The following is a 24,170-nucleotide window of genomic DNA, read 5'->3' on the forward strand; positions in this document are numbered from 1 at the left end:
AGCAGAGCCTCTTTTCCAAAGCAACATATCCTTATAGCCAAATTTTGAAGTCAAGGTACCTTTAAAATATACATTTTGGCATAACTCAACAGCTTTTGCAATCAAATATTTTTCTTCAGTTACGAATATCAAAGAGAACATAATCCAGATTCTCTCTGTGGTAGCCATCTTTATGTGGCTTATGTTTTATATTTCCTTGAGCCTATTGCTTTAAACTGCAGCCTTTTAAGCCTGAAATGGCGCTGTGGCTGCTGGCTCCGCCCACTTCAGCTTCCCAACATGGCGGTGGTACATTTTCCGCCAGCTCTGGGAGCCATCGTGGGTCTATGCTTTTATCCAAGTAGCGTGTAGCCCAGAAACCTCTTTTTGTTTTGTACTAGCAAAGGCTAAATCCACCAGGCAGCTTAATGTGCCACTTGCAGAGGCCTCATTCCCGCCATACTGCAGATCAAGTGCACACGCTAGGAACCCGCCAGTAACTCAAACCGGCAGCTGCTGCTCATTTGAGAGAGACAATTAGGAAACTGTTTTTAGCTCCATTTTAGAATCTTTTCTCAGGTTTTAGGTGGAAACTCTTGCCCCACGTTGGGCGCCATTTGTAGCTAGAGTTTTCCTGCCTGGCCCACAGTCAGGACAAATCTTTGTCACCCACCAGTCCCACAGCCGCTCAGACCCGACCAAGTAAACACAAAGACTTATATTGCTTACAAACTGTATGGCCGTGGCAGGCTTCTTGCTAACTGTTCTTTTAGCTTAAATTAATCCATTTCCATAAATCTATACCTTGCCACGTGGCTGGTGGCTTACCGGCGTCTTCACATGCTGCTGGTCATGGCGGCGGCTGCAGTGTCTTTCTACCTCAGCCTTCCGCTTCCCAGAATTCTCCTCTCTCCTTGTCCCACCTACTTCCTGCCTGGCCACTGGCCAATCAGTGTTTTATTTTTTGACCAATCAGAGCAATTTGACATACAGACCGTCCCACAGCAGCTATGCAAGCTAAACAGAAACCAACTGCTTTGCCACATAGAAACAGCATGGGCAAGCACATCCATCCATAACGTTCATTCTCATTATCTAATAATTAACATATGCTCCTTACAATGTTACAGTTACAGGTTTTTTGTTGTTTGTTTGTTTTGAATCCTGGGCACCATATGATAAGCTTGGTGAAATGATAAAGGGAACAACTTAGAGATGTACCCAGACATTAGTAAGGGACATATGAGAATTCTCCTTTCCTGTAGGCATAAGGCCATTTGTTTAGTTTTCTAAAGGTTTTAAAAACATGCTTGTACAGTGTGTGTGTGTGTGTGTGTGTGTGTGTGTGTGTGTGAGAGAGAGAGAGAGAGAGAGAGAGAGAGAGAGAGAGAGAGAGAGAGAGAGCATGTGTAGAAGATACAGACCACCTGGGAGAGTTAGCTCTTTCCTTACACTCAAACTCAGGTCATAACATTTGGCCGCAAGCCGCTTTCCCCGCTGGACCATCTCACCAGCCCCATGTCTAAAAGTTTCATTACCAGAAAGCTTATAAAGGGATCATTGATAACTGGATTAAAAGTTTTTCTGCTTTTAAGTGCAAATCTAGTTAGATCTAGATCTACCTCTGGATTAAATGTATCTCTGGGCTTAAGTACAAGTCTAGATAGATCTGTATTTACCATATGGCTTTAACTCAATATAGCCAATGGTTAATAAAAACATTTAAAACTTCTAATTAGCCCAGGCCATCAGTGCTTCGGTATCACAGCATATCTCATTTCATACAAAACATGGTCAACTCCAGCCTCATACTCCCCATGAGAGCGCACACTGCAGCTTCCTGCAGGAAGGGATGCTTGCTCTTCCCTGAATGTTTCCAGGACGCACAACTTGCTCCTGCATTAGGAGCCATTTGTCACCACACCCTTGTGGGTCAGACAATGCTCCTTTACATCCTGGTGAAATTTACCTTTTCATATTTTTTTACTTGCAAGTCCTGACCCCCATCTCCTCTGATCTTATTGTTATTCACTTTTAGAAAATAATGTTTGTATTTATTCTTTGAAAATTTCATGCCATGTATTTTGATCATATCCACTCCCCTCCCCCAACTCCTGCCAGATTCTCCCCCACTGCCCTACAACAGGGCTTCATTCCTCACCTCTCAAAAACAAACAAACAACCCCCGCCCAGTCTAGTTGTGTTGGCTAACTACTCCTGGCTGTGTGGCCTGCTCTGGATTGTGATCAGTACACTAAGTTTTATTCCATTAAAGAAAACCGACTTTCCTTCACCTAGCAGCAATTAAATGCCAACAGCTTCTTGGCAAAGGGTGGGACTTTTTTTTTTTTCACAAGAGAATCATTTATTTTTTTTTTTATTTCCTGAATCAGATTAAATTTGGCTTATTTGCAAGAGTACACCATATGTCCCAAACCTGTCATTCTTGAAGGACGTTCCCTTTTGAGGGTCACTTAGAATCCTTTAGGTTTGTCCAGAACATTCTAGTGAAGCTTCTGATGCTCAGTTGCTATGGTTACCACCTCATTTTTTTTTTTTACCTCCCTAAGCTCCTGTGGCCATCGATAGCTGGCTAGCTACAAACCCCTCTGGACCCACACATGCCTTTGCCCTGCTTCCGTGGTGGTCCTGGGAATGACAGCCTTCTTCCTCCCCCACCTCCTGGCTTTACTTGTACCTCATTTTCTTCTTCCATTCAAGAATTTCCCTGCACTCTGAAATCAGGACACCGAGTATGGCAGCCGCTCCTGCACAAGACAGTCCTTAGCTGCCATTTATGCACTCAGAGCAATGATTTCCAAAGAAAGGAAAGTATAGTGCATACCCAGAAATCACTGAAAGAAGGGTCCCCAGCTTGCAAGTAGGGTCCCAATTGGTATTCCAAAGTGAGACTGTGGTTATCTATGGGCTCCTTGGCAGCATCTGTAGGTCTGAGGTGGCTGTCCCAGCCAAAATGCCCCTTTGATTTCTGGCCTCTCTGGGTCATACGTTCTGCAGTTAGGGGCCAAAGGCTCTAACCTGTGGGGCATGTGGTTTAGAGTCAGCATTATCATCTGTTAGTATGTGTGCCCGGAGAGAGAGCTGTCTTCCCTTAGCTGAGGGCTACCCAGTTGTGCAGCAGCACCAGGGTTCCCAGGCCACCGTGCAAGCCGGAAGAAACAAGACAATATGGTGTCTGGCACATAGATGGAACTCAGCACTGTTCTGTATCCTACTCTTTCCTGGGTAATTTCTTGTTAAAAAACAAGCCGTATCAATTGAAATTTCCAGCCAACTGCTAGAACTTACTATCTGCCAGGTGGCTCCGTCTTAACACCAGATGGCTGCCAGCACCCCAGCAAAGTCAGTGTGTGTTCAGATTAGATTTCACTTATCCTTCCTCATTCTCAGCTGTATCCTACATCCGGAGCTTATGAAGCTCCCATGGCACATCGTCATGGAAGAGCTGGATTTCATACCTAATGAAAGAGGAGGGACTGGCTGAGGACACATTTTTATACAAGGCTACTTGCTAAAGTCTGGGCCTAAGGTGACAATCACATCAGGTCTCGTCATGCTTGGGCATCACTGTAGGATGTCCCACGTCACCTGTGATTTTGGTGTAGGGGCAGATCACTTTCTCTTTGGCTCATCCCACATCAAAGCTAGAGGTACTCCTTGAAAGGGTGGAGGGGGATGATGGTGAAGAAGATGCAGCGTAGACAGCCAGGCCGCTGGACTGGCCTGCAGACAGCTGTGCTCTGCACCCTCAGGGCCTCCTGTTTCTGCCGGGGCAGTGCATGGCTTTTCTTGCTTTGTATCATAACTACCCATGGTTCCCTCCCTACGTTTAAAAGAAAACATAACTTGTGCATATTTGACCAAGTTTATTACATTGTTAAACCAAATTTCCTCCCAAGTACTTGACAACTTCTAAATTGTTTTATAGTCTTGGTAAAAATCATTTCTTTTTATACACAAATCTGCATATACTCACATGAAATGCACTTGTATACACTTCCTGTAGCTAGCTCTCAGGACTGGAAACGATGTCCCTTCACAGCAACACTCAGGCTGGGATACATACTGTCTGGTGTTTGTGGGTTTGCAGCTATTGGGGTATTCTAGAGTTGAGTTTTAAGAGAAAGGGTCATTAAGGTAAAGGGAGCAAGGATGGGACTGTGTAAGGAAACTAACTCGTTGATTTGGGTGTGGGGAGGGAGGTTGAGGAAAGAGGATCCCTGTATTTAGTTAAAACAATAACAACTAAATCTCTGTGCTTTTCTCTTAGATTTTCCTTCTCATCTTCTCTAACCAGATTAGCAACAGATATTTTCTGAGTGGCTCTCTGCATGTCTGCAGTGCTGTGCGAAACCCCCTGCTGTCTGCAGTACTGCTCTGTCTCATCCAAGGCGTGTGTGGCTGTCCCGGGTCCTCCCTGGAAGGCTGAATCTCTCTCTCACATCTGTGTGTGCATCGCCAGATAATGAGCCTCACCGGTCCTCTGCCTCCTGTGTCCTTCTTTTGACATGGGGACTAAATGTCACTCCAGCAGGCTGCCTATCTAAACAGAGACTTTATCAGTGCTTAGAAAAGGGCCCGGTGTTTTCACAAAGTGCTTTGAAGGTCGCTCCTAGCTAGCCTCCATGGGCTCTTTCCTCTAATCTGGCTGCTGAAATAGTTCAAACCATCGGAGTAAAAATAACAGCATCTCACTGATGGCAAACTCACCCCGTGCCAGGAGTCCTGGAAGGCATATAATGTATAGCAATCGTTTAATTAAAACATTCTAACAGTCCTAACAATTTCCCAACCTTCCAGTGTTTCAGATAAAAAAACAAAAAACAAACCTAAGATTGCAGACAAGCAGTAAACCTACCCAGGGTCTCAGTGTAAAAAGCAGGTCCCACAGCTGACCCCAGCTCACAGCTTGGCCTGCACTGCTGTGCCTTCCAGCAGCTCCCCGACGGGCTCCTGGGTTTCATATGCTGAGCTGCCTCTGCTTGCTGCCCACGCTGTAATATTTCTGCGCTGCTCTTGTTCTCATTAGCTTGAGACGTTCACCAGTTCAGGGACCATATTATGTGCTGTTTGCATCCTGATGCCCTGGGCATCCTCTGGGCAAGAGCTGTTTGAACCTGGCCGGGTCTTAGGTGATGAACTAGGATGAGGATTTTGAGAGGCAAGAAGAAGGGGGGCCAGGGATTTCTGGTGGAGGCTGCACGACACACAAGTTTCTGTTTTTTAGTCCTGGATTGGACACATGTTTTCTACACGAAACCTCTTCCCTCACCTCGGACGATGAAGAATACCTGACCCTCAACTCCACGTTCTCAGGCCAGCCGCCCTGTGAAGAATGTCTAGAGGCCGATTCGGAAACTATTCCTCTGCCGCAGTTCTGTTCCTGGGGTGCTCTTGCAGAGTCCTCGCTTCCGGAAGGATGCCATGGGAGTGAGAGTGACTGGGAGGATCTGGAGGAGCCTGTGGCTCTGGATGGCACCCTCAGGTGGGTATCACACTCTGTATGGGATGAGGCTTTGCAGAGAGAGCTCACTTAGGCTGGAGTGATGGTCCCCATGGGTATCATCTGGAAGCCGTTTCTGACCACCTTACGAGCTGGGGACTGTTTTATCTGCTACATCAGAGGCCTCTCCAGGAATCTACAGTGACTAAAGCCCAGAGGCAGAGTTCAAGCCTTTCTCTCCCTGCTCCTCTGCCCACTGTTGAGTGCCCGCTCGGCCGCCTCCAGCGCATGCGTGGACACACCTTCTCTCCCCAGGTTTAGCTCTTTAGAGATCAGCAAGCCAAGGGCTAGTTTCAGTCTTGTGTGCACCTGCCTGCCCCTGAGCTCCGTATGCTTCAGAGAACAGTCCAGGCGTCATGTTACTGGAGGCTGCTTACAGAGCCCTGGTGCACATGTACTCATCAGAACATCAGGCATGGTGACGCACAATGGTAATTTTGTAATTTGGGAAACAAAGACAGGAGAATCAGAAAAGCAAGGGCATTCTTAGCTACATAAAAAGTACAAGGCCAGCCTGGGATACACGAGGCCCTATCTGAACAAAAATCGGAGTATTAATGCAAGCTCCTCCCCTTGAAGCTGGGAGTGGGGCTTAAGGCTGGGGCAGAGCATGCACCAAAGATAAGGGAAGAATGATTACAACATAAACTGTCAGACTGGGAGTAGGGGAGGTTAAGTTTCTACAGGTGGGTAACCAATCAATACCTTTGTAATGTTCTACCATGTATAGATCCAATGTAAACAAACAAACCAAAACAAATGTACAATATTCATGAAACTTTCCTATCAGCCTATTTCCAAGATGCACTAAAAGCTACCAGGCATTCACTTAGGGAGATTCTGGTATAGTTAAGACTACAATGCTCACTTTGATCCCACTGCGTCCCAGCCATTTTCCTGGCTGTACAAAAGGATGTTCTGCCACCACAGGTGCCTGGACTGGACCCTGAAAGGATGATGGCAGGCAAGATGGGTGTTTGAGATTTGAATAGGATGCTAAGCGTCCCGTTCTTACATGAAATGGCCAGCAAGTTACTAGGAGGATTCTGAGGCTTCAGGGGCACCTCACATACATTTGTGGGGAATCTGACATCCTGACATGGAGGGAAGACACACATGGATTTGCAGAACTGTGAAGCCAGCACAGTGAGGCTTTTATGTGAAGAGCACAGTTCTAGTTGAGCTCATGTGTCAGGAGAGCTGAAAGAGGGCCAAGTAATCTACAGGCCCCATAGGGATCAACTAAGAACTCCAAGTTAATGTGCATCTGGAATGCCCCACCAAGAGCCACAGCACCAGGCTGCCTGGAGAAAGAGAGCGGTGAGAAAGGCCATTCCAGTGGTACCACCCGGTACCACCATTCACTGCAGGAGGCAATGAAGCCCACCTGAGACTGTCATTGCAAGGCTGAGGTGCCAATGCCAAATGTATATTGTGCTCTTGGTAACAACGAGCTGTTGTCTTCATAGACTTCAGGGGGATGATGCAAGCTTTTGAACATACCTAATTCTGTTGTTTTTCCACATAGACAGAGGACTAAGCAGACAGGCTTGGGCCCTGACGTCAGGTTGGGGCAGGGAGATGTGCTCATCTATGGTTGAGGGTGGAATGGATGACTTGGTTGGCTCTCAGCTATATAGATAGTGACTTGCGGTGTAGCTGGGATGAACCATGTCATTTTCTCAAATCCTATCCAAAAAGGAGAACAGGTCTCATCCTCTGCTGATAGAGGGTAGCAGTGAGGTGTTGAATGCTCATGGTGCCATGTGAACCACTAGGCTCTGTGGTTCACATATATGCTTCGTAGCACCCAGGGCTACCCATCCCTAGACAGTGTGATTCTTTTGGGAAAAGCACCATGAACATCCCTTAAATTTTCTAAAGGGTCAAGTCATCCAGGTTAAGTACTTCTGCATATTATTCTCATTTGTCCCAGAAGCTGGGAGGGAGGGATACAAAGAGGACTTTGCTTATGGCTGAGTAGTGCATCCTTTAGAGCTATATTCAAAATTGTTTTTGCTCTATCTAGATATAAATGATAGTAAAAATTATTTTCTGATGCTGGAGAGATGAATCCACAGTTAAGAGCACTTCCAGAAGATCCTATTCATTTCCAGCACCTACATCAGGTTGCTCACAACCACCTGTAATCCAGTTCCTGGGGATTTGACTCTGGCTTCTAGCTTCTACAGATACAAGCACACAGGTGGCACACGGGCACACATACTCATGCACACATGCACACACACACACACACACACACACACACACACACTTTAAAAACCTTTAAAAAAGGTATTTCCTATAAACCTTTCTATAAATAAATTTAATCAATCTTTGTGGTATTCTTATTTCTCTTCTATCAATAGGCTTAGTTGTTTTATTTAATTTGTCCAGGATCACACACTGTGTGGCATACTTACAACTGTCAGGATCAGCTTTTGATGCATTTTCACGTTTTCACAGAATGCGTTTTTCTGCCTGAACCACAACACACAAATCCTTCCATAAGGTAGCAGGAGGACAACTTTTTTTTTTTTTTAAAGGACCCAGGAACACAAAAGTTTATTTAGTTTTTTTTTTAGTTATTAACGTTTTCATACAGTAAGCCCCTTTATCCATACATCTTTATATGCAGGCATTCGTCAAAAAGAATCATTGGTGTGGTCCAAGGCCCCTGGTCTCTGCTACATTATTGACACTGGGCCCTCACTGGCACTCTTCCTGGACATCCCATTGCTGCTCTGTGTCGTGGAGATCCTGTAGTCCTTGATCTGCAGGATCCCCTCCTCTCCCTGCAGCAGATCACAGATGGGGTGGATGTTGGGGTGGGTCAACACTTAACCCTGGTTCTGGGCCTGGGTAGTTGCAGGGTTGGTTAGCCTGCCAGCTCTCCCCTATCTTCACCAACAGAGTGAGCTCTCCAGCATTGCCCTGGCGAGTTCACCCTTTGCAGGGATAAGCCCTGGGGGTGGGGGTGGGGCAGTTCTGCTGCTTTCACACCCTCAGGGTCAGTCCCGCCACACCGACACCTTCAGGGCCAGTTCTACCATGTTGTTCAGTTGAGGTGTAGTGACCACTTCCCCGAGTGCTGCAGCTGATGAGGGGCAGGGACAGCTCTCCAGCTCTTATGACCTCAGGGCCAGCTCTGCCACGGGGCGGGATGTGTGTGTGTGGGGGAGATGCTCTCCCCTGCCCATGCTGCTGCATGGCAGATGAATAATGAGGACAGCTCTCTCTTACTCACAACTTGGGGGCGGGCTCACCCACACCTCTGCCAACAGGGTTGACTCTGCTGTGCTGCCCAGGGGAGGTGCAGGGCCTGCTCTCCTGAGTGCTGCAGCTGGTGGGGGGCAGGGGCATCTCTCGCCTGCCCATGCCTCACATGACAGATGAGTAATGGGGACAGCTCTCCCATGGTCACAACTTCAGGACTGGCTCGCCCCCACCTCTGCCGTCAGGATCAGCCCTACTGTGTTGCCCAGGCAAGCAACAGGGCCCACTGTCCCCAGTGCTGCAGCTGGCAGTGGGGAGCCTCAGCTCCCTCATCTGTTTCAGACAGTGAGGAGTGAGGGGTAAGAGGGGTATCTCCCTGCCCACACCACTTCAGGACTGGCTCACCCATACTTCCACCGACAGGCTTGGCTCTATTGTGCTGTCCAGGCAAGGTGCATGGCCTATGTTCCCAAGTGTGACAGCTGGTGGGGGCCAGGAGCAGCTCTCCTGCTCTTATGACCTCAGCGTCAGTTCTCCCATCAGCCCCAGATGTTGATGGGGGCTGGGGGAGGGCATCTCTTTCTATCCTGTGTCACCATATGGCAGATGAGGGATGGGGCCAGGTCTCCCCCACTCACATTTTCGGGCCCAGCTCACCTGTGTCCTTGTCAACAGGGTCAGCTCTGCTGTGCTGCCCAGACAAGGTGCAGGGCCCGCTTTCCTGAAAGTTGCAGCTGGTAAATGGGTCAGCTCCCTTGCCTGCTTGAGGCAGCAGGGCAATGGGGGGAGGGCATCTTTCCCTCACCCACGCTACCACATAGCAGATGAGAGAGGTGTGACCTGCTCTCCCAATCTCATACCCTCAGGGTCAGCTTGCTTATGCTCCTCCGAACAGTGTCAGCTCTGCTGTGCTGCCCAGGTGAGGTGTAGGACCCTCTCTCCTGAGTGCTTCAGTCAGTGAGGGGCAGGACCAACTCTGTACAGCCCTATCCTCTTGGCCTTTGGTGACATCAAGGACATCAAACATGAACACAGACCTTGGCTGCATCAGGGCCATGAACCTAGGCATGGGCCCTGGCAGCAGCCCAGGCTGAGACATCACCATGTCACTGAGTGGCAATCAAGCCACTCACTTCAACCCACTCCTCACTGCTTTCACTTCTTAGGATATGCCTCTGTCCATGGGAAATGACCCATTCTGTCTATGCCTCTGTCCATGGGAAATGACCCATTCTGTCTATGCCTCTGTCCATTGGAAATAAACCATTCTGTCTCTGTCTCTCTCCAATAACACACTGTACATTTTCTTGTCATAACAGTGCCCCATCTGCCCGGTGCCTTGTGGTGCTAGGGAGGCCTATGTTTTCTCCTTGAAGCCTGGCATGGGCCTGCATGTGGATCTCTGTCCTGCCATGGCACTGGTTGGGTAGGAACATGCTTGTTCACAACTTAAAAAACAAAACAACAAAAAACAAGCTTTTTTTTTTTTTTTTTTTTTTTTTTTTTTTTTTTTTTTGTGAAGCCAAAACAACAATAACAAAAACCAGTAAAAATAAAATCACCAAACCACAGATCAGGGGATTGTAAGAACAGGGTTGAATTATGTGATTAAGAGAGTTTTCTGCCCAAACAATGAGCCCCCTATTAACAACTGCTTACTCTCTTAGGTGAGCACACTGAGCGAGGCATCTCCTGGGACAGAACCTGAAGGTTTCTGCGTGGGCATCCTTTTGGTGGAAGATCCCTCAGCTGACTTTGGTCCAGAGAATGTACCTACTTTCTCGACTACCATGGAAGAAGCATCCCCAGGGGGATGGGCTGGGATGGATTCCTGCCCAGCTGTTAAGTGCTAACTTCTAAGAGCTCGTGCCTGATGTTTCTGAGGCTAGTCATCATTAGTAGCCATGACTTCCTCTTTGGTTCTGGGGTTTAAATGCAGCAAATCTTTGTGTGTATGGGGTGGGGTTCCCCTCATGAGAGGAGCTGGGAACTTATTTCTTAAGTAAGGTGAGCTAGGGCAGGGGAAGTTCTGGTTGCCACACTGGCATACCATTTTCTAAGATGTATGATGCCACATTCCGGTTTGCACCGTTGAGTCCTCATTGGTCAAAGGACTCTGCGCTTATCAAAGTGTCCCCAGTCTACTGGACAGAATCTGCCAAGGGGCCGGGCTCAAAGGCCACAGGGGAATATCTTTCTGTGTTCTTCTGTTTTGGTTTGTCTGTGTCTCCCTTTTAGCTTTAGTCATGTGTTCTTTTTAAATGATTTTTTTCCCTTTTGATCTTAATGCTTGATTCTCATTATACGAAAAAATAAACTATAGAAGAGCTAACACTTCTTGATGTTGATATGTAGATGCCACAATAAAAAATTAAAACTTATGGAATTAGCAAATACATAAAAGAAATAGACCTGGTGGACCACAGTGTAAGCCATTGGTGTGACGCTGTATAATGGGGACCATATAGCAGAGACAAGGTCTTATATCAGGGAAATGAACACAACCTAATAATATGATGAGGGTTTGTGTTTATTGAAGGACATGCTTGTTCTACTGATTATGGAAAAGAGTTTTTCAGTAATTTGAATCATCTTGTTTCAGACCCTGCTACAGCTTCGCATGTTGCTGCACAGTTTTGTAGGCCTCAGGTTTGGAGAATTAATTAACTATGAAATAAAATGACTAAATAACAACATTTTCCAATCATCTGAACTGTGGTTGCTTCTTCCATACTTGGACTAGAAATGGGCAGATACACAACCAAGTAAACACAGTCTTCCTCCCTGCAGGACAGGGCACTTTCTCCTCAGGCACAATGTTCAGGCTGAGACACTTCTCATGAAAACATGTTAACTTGCCTTAAGGGCTGGATTGCAGCCACCACTAACTTGATGTCAGGGGGAGAATGAGGAGGAGGGGTTCAGTCCTATGAATTCGTGAGTGAGCTCTGGCACTCAGCACTCAGCGTCAGACTTTCAAACTTGCCGATGCTTGGGGGTCTGAAGATACCGACTCACTGGCCTTACCTTAGAAATTCTGAATCACTAGAGCTGGGTGATGCCAAAGGTCCATACTATCACCTAGCTCAGCAGATCATTGTCTGTATTGCCAGCTTTGGGGACAACTGACCCAGAAGCGTTGGGGTTTCTCAGTGACTTCTCAACCCTCTCATCCTCACTCCTTGCCAAAAAAATTCAAGCTCTCATATATGCTGGACGCTGCTGAAATATATGCATATCTAGCCCTAAATGCAATGTAAAGTTGGCTAACTCATTCAAAGCAGTAAAGATATGAAAGTCTCCCCAAATTATTTGTATGTCTACTGCAGTTCCTATCATAATCCTGGCACAATAATTTGGAGCTGTAGAAAACTCTATTTTGCAATCAAAATTTTGTTTTATGTTTATAATATAATTATATGAAGAAAGTGTATTCTGAAATTTACATTAAAGGTGCAGGCTCTAGAATAGATAAAGTATCTTTTAAAAAGAAAGTAAGGTGGAAGAAATCACTGTACCTCAAATTAAAGTTTGCTATATAGTGATGTAGATATAAACAGAACTATGGGACAGAATGCAGAACCCAGAAATATGTTCACATACACATCCTCAATTGATTTTTTTGACAGAAGTACAGAAGAAATTCAGGAGAAAGAATATATTTTAATAAATAGTATAGGGATAGCAATGAACAATTATCTAAACCTCACACTTTGTATAAAACAAGTAATAGACTTAAATGTAACTGTAAAAGGGTAAGTATTGGAATTTTCCCAGGGGCCTGCCCTGAGAAAGTCCTCCCCGGACTTCTGGGGAAGATGATTTGTCCTGCATGGGGTTATCTGAGGGAAAAGAATATGTACACCATGTTCTTTTATCCATTTACTTTATTTCTCTAGGACAAAATTCTGTCTATACAGCTTCAGTTCCATTCTGACAATCAGTTCCTCTCTGTCCCTTCTTTTTCAATCCTCTAATAACTAAGCTCTTATGCTTTCTATCTCATCTTCGTCCCCTGTTCCTTTGTTCTCCATCTTTCCTCCCTCTTCTCCTCCCCTGACCTGATTCAAATCCACCTACAGTCTGCAAAACTTTTCCTTGCTCCTCGTTCCTTGGCCTGAGCCAGTCTCCACAAACACTCTGCCTCCCTCCTCTCTCCTCCAGCCACCCCACTCTGCTTGGCCCAGGATTCTGCCCCTCTTTCACTTGTACCTGGATTTGCAAAATCCAGGTTCTGAGTCAAATGCTCTGGAATGCCATGTATCCTGGGGAAGGAAAGTCTGAACTTTATTTGCACAAGAAACAAAGCTAAGCATCTATAGTCCACCCATCTCCTAGGCTCTGTAGGGGTGTTACCTAGTAGATCAGCAGAAGGTCTGAGAAGCTTAAACTGTTTGTCATATGGCCTAGTAGTATATGAGCACACAAGAAATTCATAGCAAGAAACAGCTGAATATTAAAAACTGAATAACACCAAATATTCCTTGATAATGGCTTCCCTCTAGAAAAGATTCCTTAATCTTTCTAGTTATAGCTTTATTATATATAGATGAATCTTTGTAATATATTCTTGCAGCTTGCAGCAGGTAAGACTTTTAGAAAAAGAAAAAAAATCTTTGCAACTTATGATTAGACAAAGAGATATTAGACTTCATGATTCATAAATGAAACAATTGACATTTTTCCCCTGTAAAGACTTTGGTAAAAGGATTGAAGATAAACTTCAAAATGAAAGAAGGTAGCTATAAATCCAACAAAGAACTAGTACCCAGTATATAAATAGAACTCTCAAAGCTCAATAGCAAAAAAGAAATCCAAATAGAAAATTGATATAAATCATTAGTAAACATTTCTCTGCAGATGTTATACAGATTCATATAAACAATGCAAAGATGCTGAATTTCATGAGCCACCAGGGAAATGTAAACTAACGTTACAATATCTTTACATGTCTCTACACGGTAAAATAAAGTCATGCAGACAATACCTAAGGCCAGTGAGAATGTGGGGAGACTGCACTGTCTCTGTGTTGCTGCTGAGAATGTAAACGAGTGCATCTGATCCAGAAACACACAATTAACCACAAGTTCAAGAAGTTGAACACTGCATGTTTACCCCAGAGAAATTAAAGTTTATGTTTATACAAATATTCATTGTGACTTTATTTGTAATAGCACTGAACCAGAAAAAGCCAAGTGTCTTTCAACAAATGAATGACTAAACAAAGGGCAATAATTCATATAAAAAATGGGCCATTAACATATACAACCAGGTAGGGTGGAACTCCAAAAAATTACACTAAGAAAAAAGCAGTCCAAAAGACAGCAAAACCTGATTCCACTTGTATAACATTCTTTTTTCCCTCTTTAAAAAAAAATTATTTTTCTCTCATACAATACACCCTGACTGCAACCTCCCCTTCCTCCCCTTCCTCTCCTTCCTCCCCTTTCTCCCCTTCTCCCAGCCCCCCCCAACCCACTGCTCCTCCATTTCCCTTGAGAAAAGAGCAGTTAATATCAACGAACATGGCATAACAAGATACAATGAGACTAGGCACAAACCCTCATATCAAGGCAGCCCAGTAGGAGAAAAAAGATCCCGTGAACAGGCAAAAGAGTCAGAGACACCCCCCACAAAACACCCCAGCTACAAAAACCACAGCATGTATTCAGAGGACCTAGAAGAGACTCATGAAGGCTCTGTGACTATTGCTTCAGGCTCCGTGAGCCCCTAGGAGCCCTGCTTAGTTGATTCTGTGGGCCATGTTCTCCTGGTGCCCTCCATCCTCTCTGACTCCTACAGTCCTTCCTCCCCAACTCCTGTGGGGTTCCCTGAGTTCTGCCTAATGTTTGGCTGTGGGTCTCTGTCTCTACTCTCATAGCTGCAGGAGGAAGCCCCTCTGATGATGATTTGGCTAGGCATGGAACTATGAGTACAGCAGAATATTATTAGGAATTATTTCTTCAGCTCTTTTTTGTTGTTGTTAGTTGTGTTTGGTTCCACCCTAGTGCTGGGATTAAAGGCTTGTGTGCCTCCCAAGTACTGGGAACAAAGGCATCAGATCTCAAGTTCTAGGATTAAGGGTGTGTGCCACTACTGCCTGGCTTCTATGGTTAACTAGTGGCTTAGCTCCACACTCTGATCTCCAGGCAAGCTTTACTTGTCAGAACACAAACAAAATATCACCACAACTGAGTTTCAGAGCCAATATGTAGGAGTCCTGCCCTGCAGTGGGTGCCGGAGTTCTCATGGGGACAACTCTGCAAGGGTTAATTACCACAGTGGGTGGAGGTTAGGTGCCATCACACAGGCTGTGAAGTTGGATGGGAAATCTCTGAGAAACAACAAGCATCTTTCACCCAGCTCAAAATGCCTGCCTGGACAGTTCTTTGCTGAGAAGGCCAACTGCAGAGGTGCCATAGCTTGAGTCTGGTGGGTGGGGCATGTGTGTAAAGCTGGGTGAGAAAGGAGAAGACATTCGTGCTCTCTCTCTCTCCCGGCAGGAATACAGAATGGGGACCAGCAATTAGGTAAGCCAGAGTGAGCCTTACACAGATGTGGGACTGTCCTGGGTGCTTCACACTGTGGACTGGCCCAAGATTTCACACGTGAGAGCCCAGTGAAAGAAGACACTAGGGCAAGTGTGAATGACACTGGAAGGACACAAAGGAGTTGCACTCTATTAAGTTCAATTAATAAGATGCAATAACATGGCAACATCTGTATTCCTTCCACAAAGCTTAAGACTTGGCATGAACCAAGTAGTGACACCTAGGACCGAAAGCTCTGAGTCCAGCCTGTCTCTTAGAACCTGGAAGTCCACACTGTGCATCCTGCCACATCACGATTTTATAGTTAATAAGTAGAACTGAGTGTGGATGTGCCAGAGTTTGTGGCAGGCCCTGATGTCAGCTTAGCAGTTATCACGAGGCAAAGCCTGCAGCCTTTCTTCCCGAGGTGTCACTTGCAGGGCAATGGGTACATCTCAGCTGCAGATGAGTTAGCAGCCACCCAATGGAACAATCATATTTGGGGGGTATCTGCCATCTGTCAGGCTCAGGGACTGGGCATTTATTATGAAGTAAGTGCATGTCCTTCTGAAGCTCTTGAAATAAAATGATTTTCAGTCTCCACTGGGACATTTATTGGGATTGGGCTTTGCTCAATTTATTTTTATAGAGTCTTTTATGGCAAGTGTCTCAAAGTCGGGCAGAAAGAAAGCAGCACACAGAGAGGCCACACAGCTTCTTTCAAGCTCATGGTTCTCATCAACTCGTATTTAATTCTGGCTGTGAAAAATTCCATCCCAAAATAAACCGAGCAGCCAAGCAGAGGCCTGCACCAGGGGTGCTGTGGAGGGGAAATGTCACTCAAGGGATTATTCTGTTTCTATCACTGTTTTCCTTTTTTCTTTTCTTTTGACAGGCTCCCACACTGGTCTGGAATTCATTATACAGCCTAGTTGACCTTGAAATCTCTCTCTCTCTCTCTCCTTCTCTGGGCATGTGTGTGTGTTGTATTGTGAGGTGTGTGTGTGTGGTATATGTTGTACGTGACTGTTAATGTGGGTTTCTAATGTGTGGCTTTTTGTGAACATGTGTGCACACATATAGAAGGCAGATATAGATGGCAATCATTCTCCGTATGTATGTGCATATGTATCATGTATGTATTTTTGAGACCAGGTCTCTTACTAAACCTGAAGCTTATCTACTGGGTTAAGCTGGATGGAATGAACTTCAGGGATCTATCAGTTTCCACAGCCCTCTCCTAGTGTTAGTATTACAGGCATGTGCCACTGTGCCCAAAGTTTCACTTGGGTTCTGGGGATCTGAGCTCAGGTTCTCACACTTTTATGGCATGTACTTTACCAGCTGAGCCACCTCTCCAGCTTGGCTACAAACTCTTGATCCTCTTGTCTGGGATTCCTGAATGCTGGGGTTCAAGTTGTGTATTACTGTGTTTAGGTTTCTGTCAGAATTTCTGTTTTTTTTTTTTTTTTTTTTTTTTTTAAATCTGCTTTTCCAGGCCCCAAGCCTTGATGGAAAGCTCTGAACTTGAGCTTAAGCCTGGGCCATGGAGACTATGAAGAAGTAACTTTGCCAATTACTTCTTTTGGACTTTTGGCCCAGTTAATGGTACCAGGCATGGGGTTTCATCTTGTGATACAGGATTTAAATTCAGTCTGAAACTCATTCTATTGTTCTGCTGAATGGACAAAGTAATAAACTGATTCTTGTGTTCTTATCTTTATAACCATAGATTAGTGCGCATCTCTCAGTCCTCATCAGAGAAAGTCCTTACTGTAGTAGATGACAATACAGAGACCCACAACTGGTCACATGCAGAGAATAAGAGACTGCAGAGTGCTCAGTTCTAAATGGGACATCATTCTCCCTGCCACAAAGGCTTAGGGATCATCCAGGAAGGGAGGCTTGAAAGATTCTAAGAGTAGGAGGAAATAGATTCCCATAGCAAAACAGCATTTTCTGGATATGACAGTGCAGTTGTGACTATAAACTCATAGAGTTTGTGACTGAATGTGCAAGATCTGCACAAGATCAAGCCAGCCAAGTGAGATGAGACTCAGGAAGGAGCTATTAGCAACTTATGGTTGCTTGGGGGGTGCTGTCAGTTTTCTTCAAGGATGGGGACCCTCAGAGATGGCTCATGCTCCCAGTATATGGTTCTATACCCATGTACATACAAGCAGCACTGAATGGACTCAGAAATAAGAGTGAGTACACAAAATTGGAAAGGAACAGTGATTGGAAAGAATAAAGGAGAAATTGCTGGGGAGGGAAACAGAGTAGATTCATAACTGTATGCCTGTGTGAATATTAAATAAAATATTTTCAAGGCAAAATAAAAATAACTTAGGATCCTGAGGTACTGGCTCTTGGTACCCACTAGGGTCCTTTCTAACCCATAGCTTGGAATGAGAGGCTGAATACCTCCTCAGCAGACAGTAGACATTGCTTAGTTCTTAGAGGCCATCCCCTGAAAGGGATTCTGGGTACCCAGATTATGGGTAGGGATGGCCAAGCCTGTGAGATTCCAGAGACAGTACTGCCTCCTTGGCCTGGTCACTGCTGTCTTCTAACTCAACTTCCCTACTGTTATGGTTTGGATATTTATTCCCAACCAACCCACCAACCAATAAACCCACTGACATACTTACCAACCAACCAACCAACCAACCAACCACTAACCAACAAACCCACCAAACCACCAACCCACCTACCCACCAACCAATCAACTACCAACCAGCACCCACACCAACCCACCCACCAACTAACCCACCAACCAATAAACTCACTGACACACTCACCAATCAACCAACCAACTAACCAACAAACCCACCAACCCACCTACCCACCAACCAAACAACCAATCAACCAACCAACCAACCAACCAACCTACCAACCATTTAGCCCACCCACCCACCAAGCAACCAACCAACTAATCAACCTACCCACCAACCAACCCACCCACCCACCAACTAACCAACCAATTTACCCACCAAGCAAACAAGCAACCAACCCACTCACCAACCCACTCACCCACCAACCAAACAACCAATCAACCAACCAACCAACCAACCAACCATTCAGCCCACCCACCCATCAATCAACCAACCAACGCACCCACCCACCCACCCACCAACACACCAAAATCCCTTAAAACACGAACCCTCATGCTGGAATTTGAGTGCCATTGGGCCTTGGAACTCTGCCCTCATGGGTAGGATTGATGGCACTATAAAATGTATGGCTGTTGCCCCCTTTCCTTCTTTATCTTTTTGTCTTCTGCCAGATAACGAAACAGTGCTTATCCTTTCTGGAGGACACAGCACAAAGGTCCTTGCCAGGTCCTGGCTCCCTGATTTTGGACTTCCCATTTTCTAGAACTGTAAGAAATGAAGGTATTCTTTATAAGTTACAGAAGCTCCCCATTATCTACAGTTTTGATTTTTTTTAAGGTTTTAGTTACCTGTGATCAACTGTGATAAAAAATTAATGAAAAAAAATCTCCCCAAATAATGTATTGGTTTAGCATTAAAATTCTCAGTATGGTAGAAGCCCAACCTCTCCTACTTCATGTACCTGAGCCATGAATCATTCCTCTGTCTAGCATATCCATGTAGTATATGCTGCCCACCCATTGGCCAAATAATAGCCTTCTTGGTTTTCAGATTGACTACCATGATATCTCAGTACTTTGTTCTAATAACTCTTATTTAATAATAGCCACAGAGTGTAAGAGTAGTGATGGTGATAGTCTTACAATAAATTTTTACAATTTTCCTACTTTACTATGAATATTGTCAACTATGTCTTACCGTGTTTCATTTATAAATTAAGCTTTGGAATATTTATGTGTATGTAGAAAGAAGAATATATATGGGTCTGGTACCTTCTATGATTTCAGGCATCTATGGTGGTTCTTGTTAAGTATTCCCATGGACGGAGTCTACTGTACTCAGCCTTGGGTATCTTCTTATAGCACCAAAAATAATAGGGTATGTATCCAAGGAATAGCAGGCCAAAGATCAGCAGAGACATTCGTCTGTCAGGTTGAAGGGGGATGTGGAAGAACGGACCCACACAGGCTAAGCTGAGACCTGGGCTGGCAGACTAGAACCACGTCTGCAGTGGGGAGCAAGGGTGTGGAAATGCGGTGGGAAGCCCTGAGGTTAAGTTCTGTCAATGAAAAGGGGGGCCTTAGTAACTAGGTTTTTGGCCTCTGTTTTGGGATCACTGTCTGGTTCTCCAGGGGATCCAGCCCTACTTTCAGAAGGACCAAGGGGAGATAACAGTGGTTGTTGTTAGAAACAGAAAGGGAAACTAGGGATGTGAGCACAGAAGAACTCTGGCCAGGCACTGGGGCTGAATACTTCTGTCTGGCGTCTCAACAAACACCCATAAAATTCTGCCTTGTTTTTAAAAATTGAAACAAAAGTTGGAAAGTTTCTAGAGGGAACCTGTTCTCGGGAAGCAAAGTCATCACCCGTGAGGATGCTTCTCATTACTGGTGAAACACAGGTTTAGAAGGGTCAGTGAAGAGAGGATATCTCCCAGCCCTGGAGCCCGGAACAGGAAACTCACTGCTCTGTACCAGGATAAAGGGTAACTCTTGCTCCTGAGCTACATAGCAGCCCAGACATGTGGCTTTCTTCTGGGACAAGCATGAAAAGCTGGGGCTAAGTGCAACACACATATTTGTCATAGTTTCAAGGGAACTGGACCAAATGGACAGATATACTCGTCAAGACATAAGGATTCTGGCTTCACACTTTCAGGCAATGTCTACTCCTTGAGTTCCTCTGATATGACCGCTTTAGCTGAAACTGTCTCAACTGATGCAGTCAATTGACTCCCTATTCTGGCAAAGACTAGGAACTTCTTTTGCACGAATCTGTCTGCCTTGCTCTGATCTTAAATATAAAGGGACTCCTCATTTCACCCCCCTGGGACTCAGTAGGCGGCTTAGAGACTCCTCCCACGGAAGGTGGGGATGCTTCACACAACAGTTGGCTTCATGAGCCTGGCCTGAGGGAAATAAAACACACAACACAGGCTACAGGGGAACTACTGCGGGTGCCCCGGTGGGCGCTGCAGTACCTAGAACGACCAGCAGGGGGCGGGGAACACTGCCCGCTCTGACCAGGCTCACACTGGCCCAGCCTAAGACTGCAGTGCGCAGGCTCGTGGAGGGTCTCCGGGATTGGAGGCGTCGAGGCTCTGGCGCGAACCTCCTGGTAGGCGGTTGGGGCCGCGGGCCCAGGTGAGGAGAGGTCGGCCAGGTCAGCTGGCGCTCAGGCATGAAGGGGCATCCTTCTCCTGCCTCACAGGGAAGAGAAGGAGCTGTGGATGCGCAGAGGCCCGGAGCGCAGGCTGGACTCCGAGGGCCCCCTGGTCTGTGGAGGGAGCCTGACCATGGGGGCGGGGGGTGGTGGTGGTGGCAGGCCTCGGGCTAGCCTCAGGGCGACGGGTGACGGGGTGACAGGCTGGGCCTGCCAGCCCTGGCTGTGTGGTGGGGGAAGGTTTGGGGGTGCGGTGGGGGAGCATGCTTCTGTTGATGATGGGTTTGGTGACAAGCCGCCCTGGGCCTCTGAGACCCGGCTTTGCTGACATGGAGACCGGGGGTGCCATGGGCACTCAAGAGCCAGGGAAGGTTGGGATGTCTAGAGAGAACACCGATGAACCAGCCACTGCTGGGGGAAAGTCTCCTGTGTGCCCCGCACTGTTCTAGAAGCTAGGCGCAGAGGAAAGCAGTATGCGAGGTCTCCTGCCTCATGTTCCAGGTGGGAGGGCCCCAGTCAAGGTTGGCTCTGAGTCCGGGAAAGCTGGGGGAGAGGAGGAGGTTTTCTGTTTGGAAGTTGTTTTTGACGTTGGGTTTAGCTACTTTTGTGTACAGCGCACAAAGAATGTACTTGGGAAGAGCTCGACAGTGAACTCCGCACCCACCACGTTGTTTTTTCAGATTATAGTCATTTGTTCCAAACCATCTATCAGCCACCAAGTAGAGTTTTGTTGTGACAAAACACAGTATAAATCACCTAGTGGATTTTTAAATTGACATCAGATTTAACTCGAAGTCAAATGGGCCAGTGTGAATTTGGTTCTAAAGCCCTGGAGGGTGTTAGGGCTAGAGTTACCTACCCTTTGTAGCCATTACCTTGTATTTAAGGGACTGAATGAAACTGAGAGTTCCATAAAGAAGAGGGGGGCCTCAAATAAATGAGGGGAAAACTGGTGGTCACTGTGTTGGATGCTACTCTGTAAGATGTTTGTGAGGGAGGCTGAGACAAGATTGTCTCAGGCTAGCCTGCCTTAAAACAACCCCAAACTAAAAACCAAGACCAAATGGAAACAAAATTCACCCCCAAATGTTTTTGACAACTATGAAGATTTTAATAAACACAGCTTTAGCGTATAAGAAAGAGGGACCTTTTGGTCAATTTTTTTTTTTTAATAAGAGAAACTAGAATTTGTCCATATGCTAATGTAGTTGAGATCATAGGAAGAGAGAAATGATACAGATAAAGGAGGAGAACTTTGCCTGAGGGAGTCCTTGAAAATCTGAGAGGAGAGTTACAACAGACTGTTCTACATTTTAAACCAGCTACCAGCTGGAAGGGGAAGGGAGGCAACAGGTGCAGATGGTGGTGGTGACCGAGGAGGGCGTGTCTGTGGGCAGTCAGGGCAGTGTGGGATAGATAAAGTGTTGCTGGAGGAGACCCCTGTGACATAGTCCTGGAGAGTGGGAGAGGAGGCTGGGGCAGGGGAACTGAATTGCCGCTGTGTTAAGGCCTGTTTGCAGTCATGAATTTGTAAGGTCAGCCAGTATGGTCTTACGATTTTTCTGTAGGTGTATTCAACACTGGGAAGGTTTTACAAAGATTAAATTAATTAGATTCATGAAAAGCATCTAATTCATTGCCAGGCACATTATAATATAACCTCTGTTTGAGTTCTAATTTTGTTTTCTTTTTCTGTTTTTACAAATGTGCATAAGAGGGTGACATTTAGCACTGAATTGGATCTTCTCCTTTGGTGCATTCTTCAGTGAGACCCGATTCAGCTGACATTTGCAGCTGCCTTAGACATCCAGCCTTGATGTGGTTATGGTCATCTGGCTGGGTGACTCGGCTGCTTGTGTTTTGGAACTGTTACCCTGGATGGGTTGGGAGTTTGTCACAGTGACAATTATTAAGGTTTTGTGAAAAAAAATTTTTTTTTTTTTTTAATTTTTTGAGACAGGGTTTCTCTGTGTAGCTTTTGTGCCTTTCCTGGAACTCACTCTGTAGACCAGGCTGGCGTCGAACTCACAGAGATCCGCCTACCTCTGCCTCCCGAGTGCTGGGATTAAAGGCGTGCACCACCACCACCCGGCACATGAAAATATTTTTTTATTACTATATTTCCTACTGGATCTAATTTACCCATAGTTACAAAATGTACAGCTCTAATATGACCAAGGGGAAAATTCAGTTTAATAGGCTATTATCCCTCCCTGGCTACTTGGGCTGTATTAAATACAAATATAATAAAGGCTGATATTGAGTGAGCTCCAGTTCCTGGCTTTGTTTAGACTTTAGCTGTATTTTTTTTTTCAGCTGCTTGGCCATAACTCTCTATAACTTCAGTGGAATATATAAAAATATTTGACTCCCAAGCCAGATCAGCTGTATCCTATACTGCCTAATTGTGTGACTTTGGGCAAATCATTTAACTACTGTGTTTCTTTCTTTTTTCTTATTCATGGTGTGGGAATACTAATAATAGTTGCTTACTGAGGTTATTGTAAGGATCAAAGGAGTTAATGTGCTGACACTAGAGAAGTATTTTTACTGGTTGATTAGTTCCATTAAAATCATCTAGCCATTGTGTTTAGTTAGAGTCTAGGCACTGTATTATTTCTTCTGCCTTGGGGCTTGCTTACTTTTTTATGGCTGTATTGTCTGCATGGGGAAACTAAATAGATATGAGTTTGCTTAAAAAAATAACTTACTTCATCTGGATTTATGCAGGTCATCAATAGGGTATATTTTTTTTTAGTGCTGGCATTGCCTTCCACAAGGGCTTGGTAAGTGAATCCAGTTTTTTGGTCCCAAACTGGCAGACCACTGAAGATACTTGGTTAGAAAGATCAGTGATCTACATGGCCAGTGCTGGGTACAGTGCATGGTAAATGATGTAGGCTATTTGGTGCCACATAAGAGACTAGAAAAAAAAAATCTATAAGGTGAGAGGGTTACTGTGATTGGATGCATTTGTTACTGATTGGAAGCAAATGACCAAGCTTAGCATTTGAGACCAGTGGAAATTCCAAATGACCTCTGCTGATCCACAGTGACAGGGAGAGTAAAGTATGCTGTCAAGTTGTGACCTGGTAAGTCCATAGTGAGAGCTGTATGAAAATTTGAAGAATCAGTAAGTCATAGTAAGGTTCTGGAATTCATCAATTTTTAAAGAATTCCATGAATGACTTAGATGTGCAATTCGTTTGGGATCTCATTAGTGCACAAACCAGTACTTTTCAGCTCTCATTCTGTTTCATAACCACCTTTTAATCGGCTTTTTAAAAACTATCAGTAGTTTGGTGCCACCCCCAGGAATTCAGATTTAATTGGCTCGGGTAGGGTCTAGACATTGGTACTTTAAACATGTCCTCTGGTGATTCTCCTGTGCTGCTGGGTTTGAAGATCACTGCCACAGTCAGCCAGATTTCCTCCCATAGAAAGAATTTAAAAAGAGGCAAAGCTTCAGGTGACATATTATTAGGAAAGTGAAAAAATAGCATTTCTGAACTCCTCAACACAAATATTCAATCTAATAATCAAATGACTGAAAATGGGAATTGATGATTGAATTGGCATTTCTCATACTTACTAATGGAAAATTATCAGGCTCACTCTGGAAAAGAGAATTGACATTTATCAGGA

The 24,170-nt window shown here is 45.3% G+C and overlaps 2 protein-coding genes across 14 annotated transcripts in view; both read left to right on the forward strand.

The window, feature by feature from the left end:
* Frmpd2 (FERM and PDZ domain containing 2) overlaps positions 1 to 12,050 on the forward strand; it is a 121,272-nt gene extending 109,222 nt beyond the window's left edge. The window contains exons 29-30 of the mRNA XM_076544369.1: positions 5,228 to 5,485; positions 10,387 to 12,050. Of these exons, the coding sequence (XP_076400484.1) occupies positions 5,228 to 5,485; positions 10,387 to 10,390 (262 nt within the window). The 3' untranslated portion in view covers positions 10,391 to 12,050. The remainder of the gene's footprint in view (positions 1 to 5,227; positions 5,486 to 10,386) is intronic.
* An 8,343-nt stretch (positions 12,051 to 20,393) lies between these two features.
* The window catches only part of Ptpn20 (protein tyrosine phosphatase non-receptor type 20), an 84,789-nt gene continuing 81,012 nt past the window's right edge, over positions 20,394 to 24,170 (forward strand). For 4 of the 13 annotated variants that reach the window (XM_042284303.2, XM_076544376.1, XM_076544377.1 and 1 more), the window contains exon 1: positions 20,406 to 20,506. Coding sequence is in view for 2 of the 13 variants with exons in the window: in XM_042284302.2 (XP_042140236.1) it covers positions 20,544 to 20,637 (94 nt within the window). In the remaining 11 variants the exon portion in view is untranslated. Of the gene's footprint in view, positions 20,638 to 24,170 lie in introns of all 13 variants that reach the window. The other 9 variants (XM_076544373.1, XM_076544375.1, XM_076544371.1 and 6 more) reach the window with 5 other exon arrangements.

Source organism: Peromyscus maniculatus, chromosome 9, assembly GCF_049852395.1.
Source record: "Peromyscus maniculatus bairdii isolate BWxNUB_F1_BW_parent chromosome 9, HU_Pman_BW_mat_3.1, whole genome shotgun sequence".
Taxonomy (NCBI): Eukaryota; Metazoa; Chordata; class Mammalia; order Rodentia; family Cricetidae; genus Peromyscus; species Peromyscus maniculatus.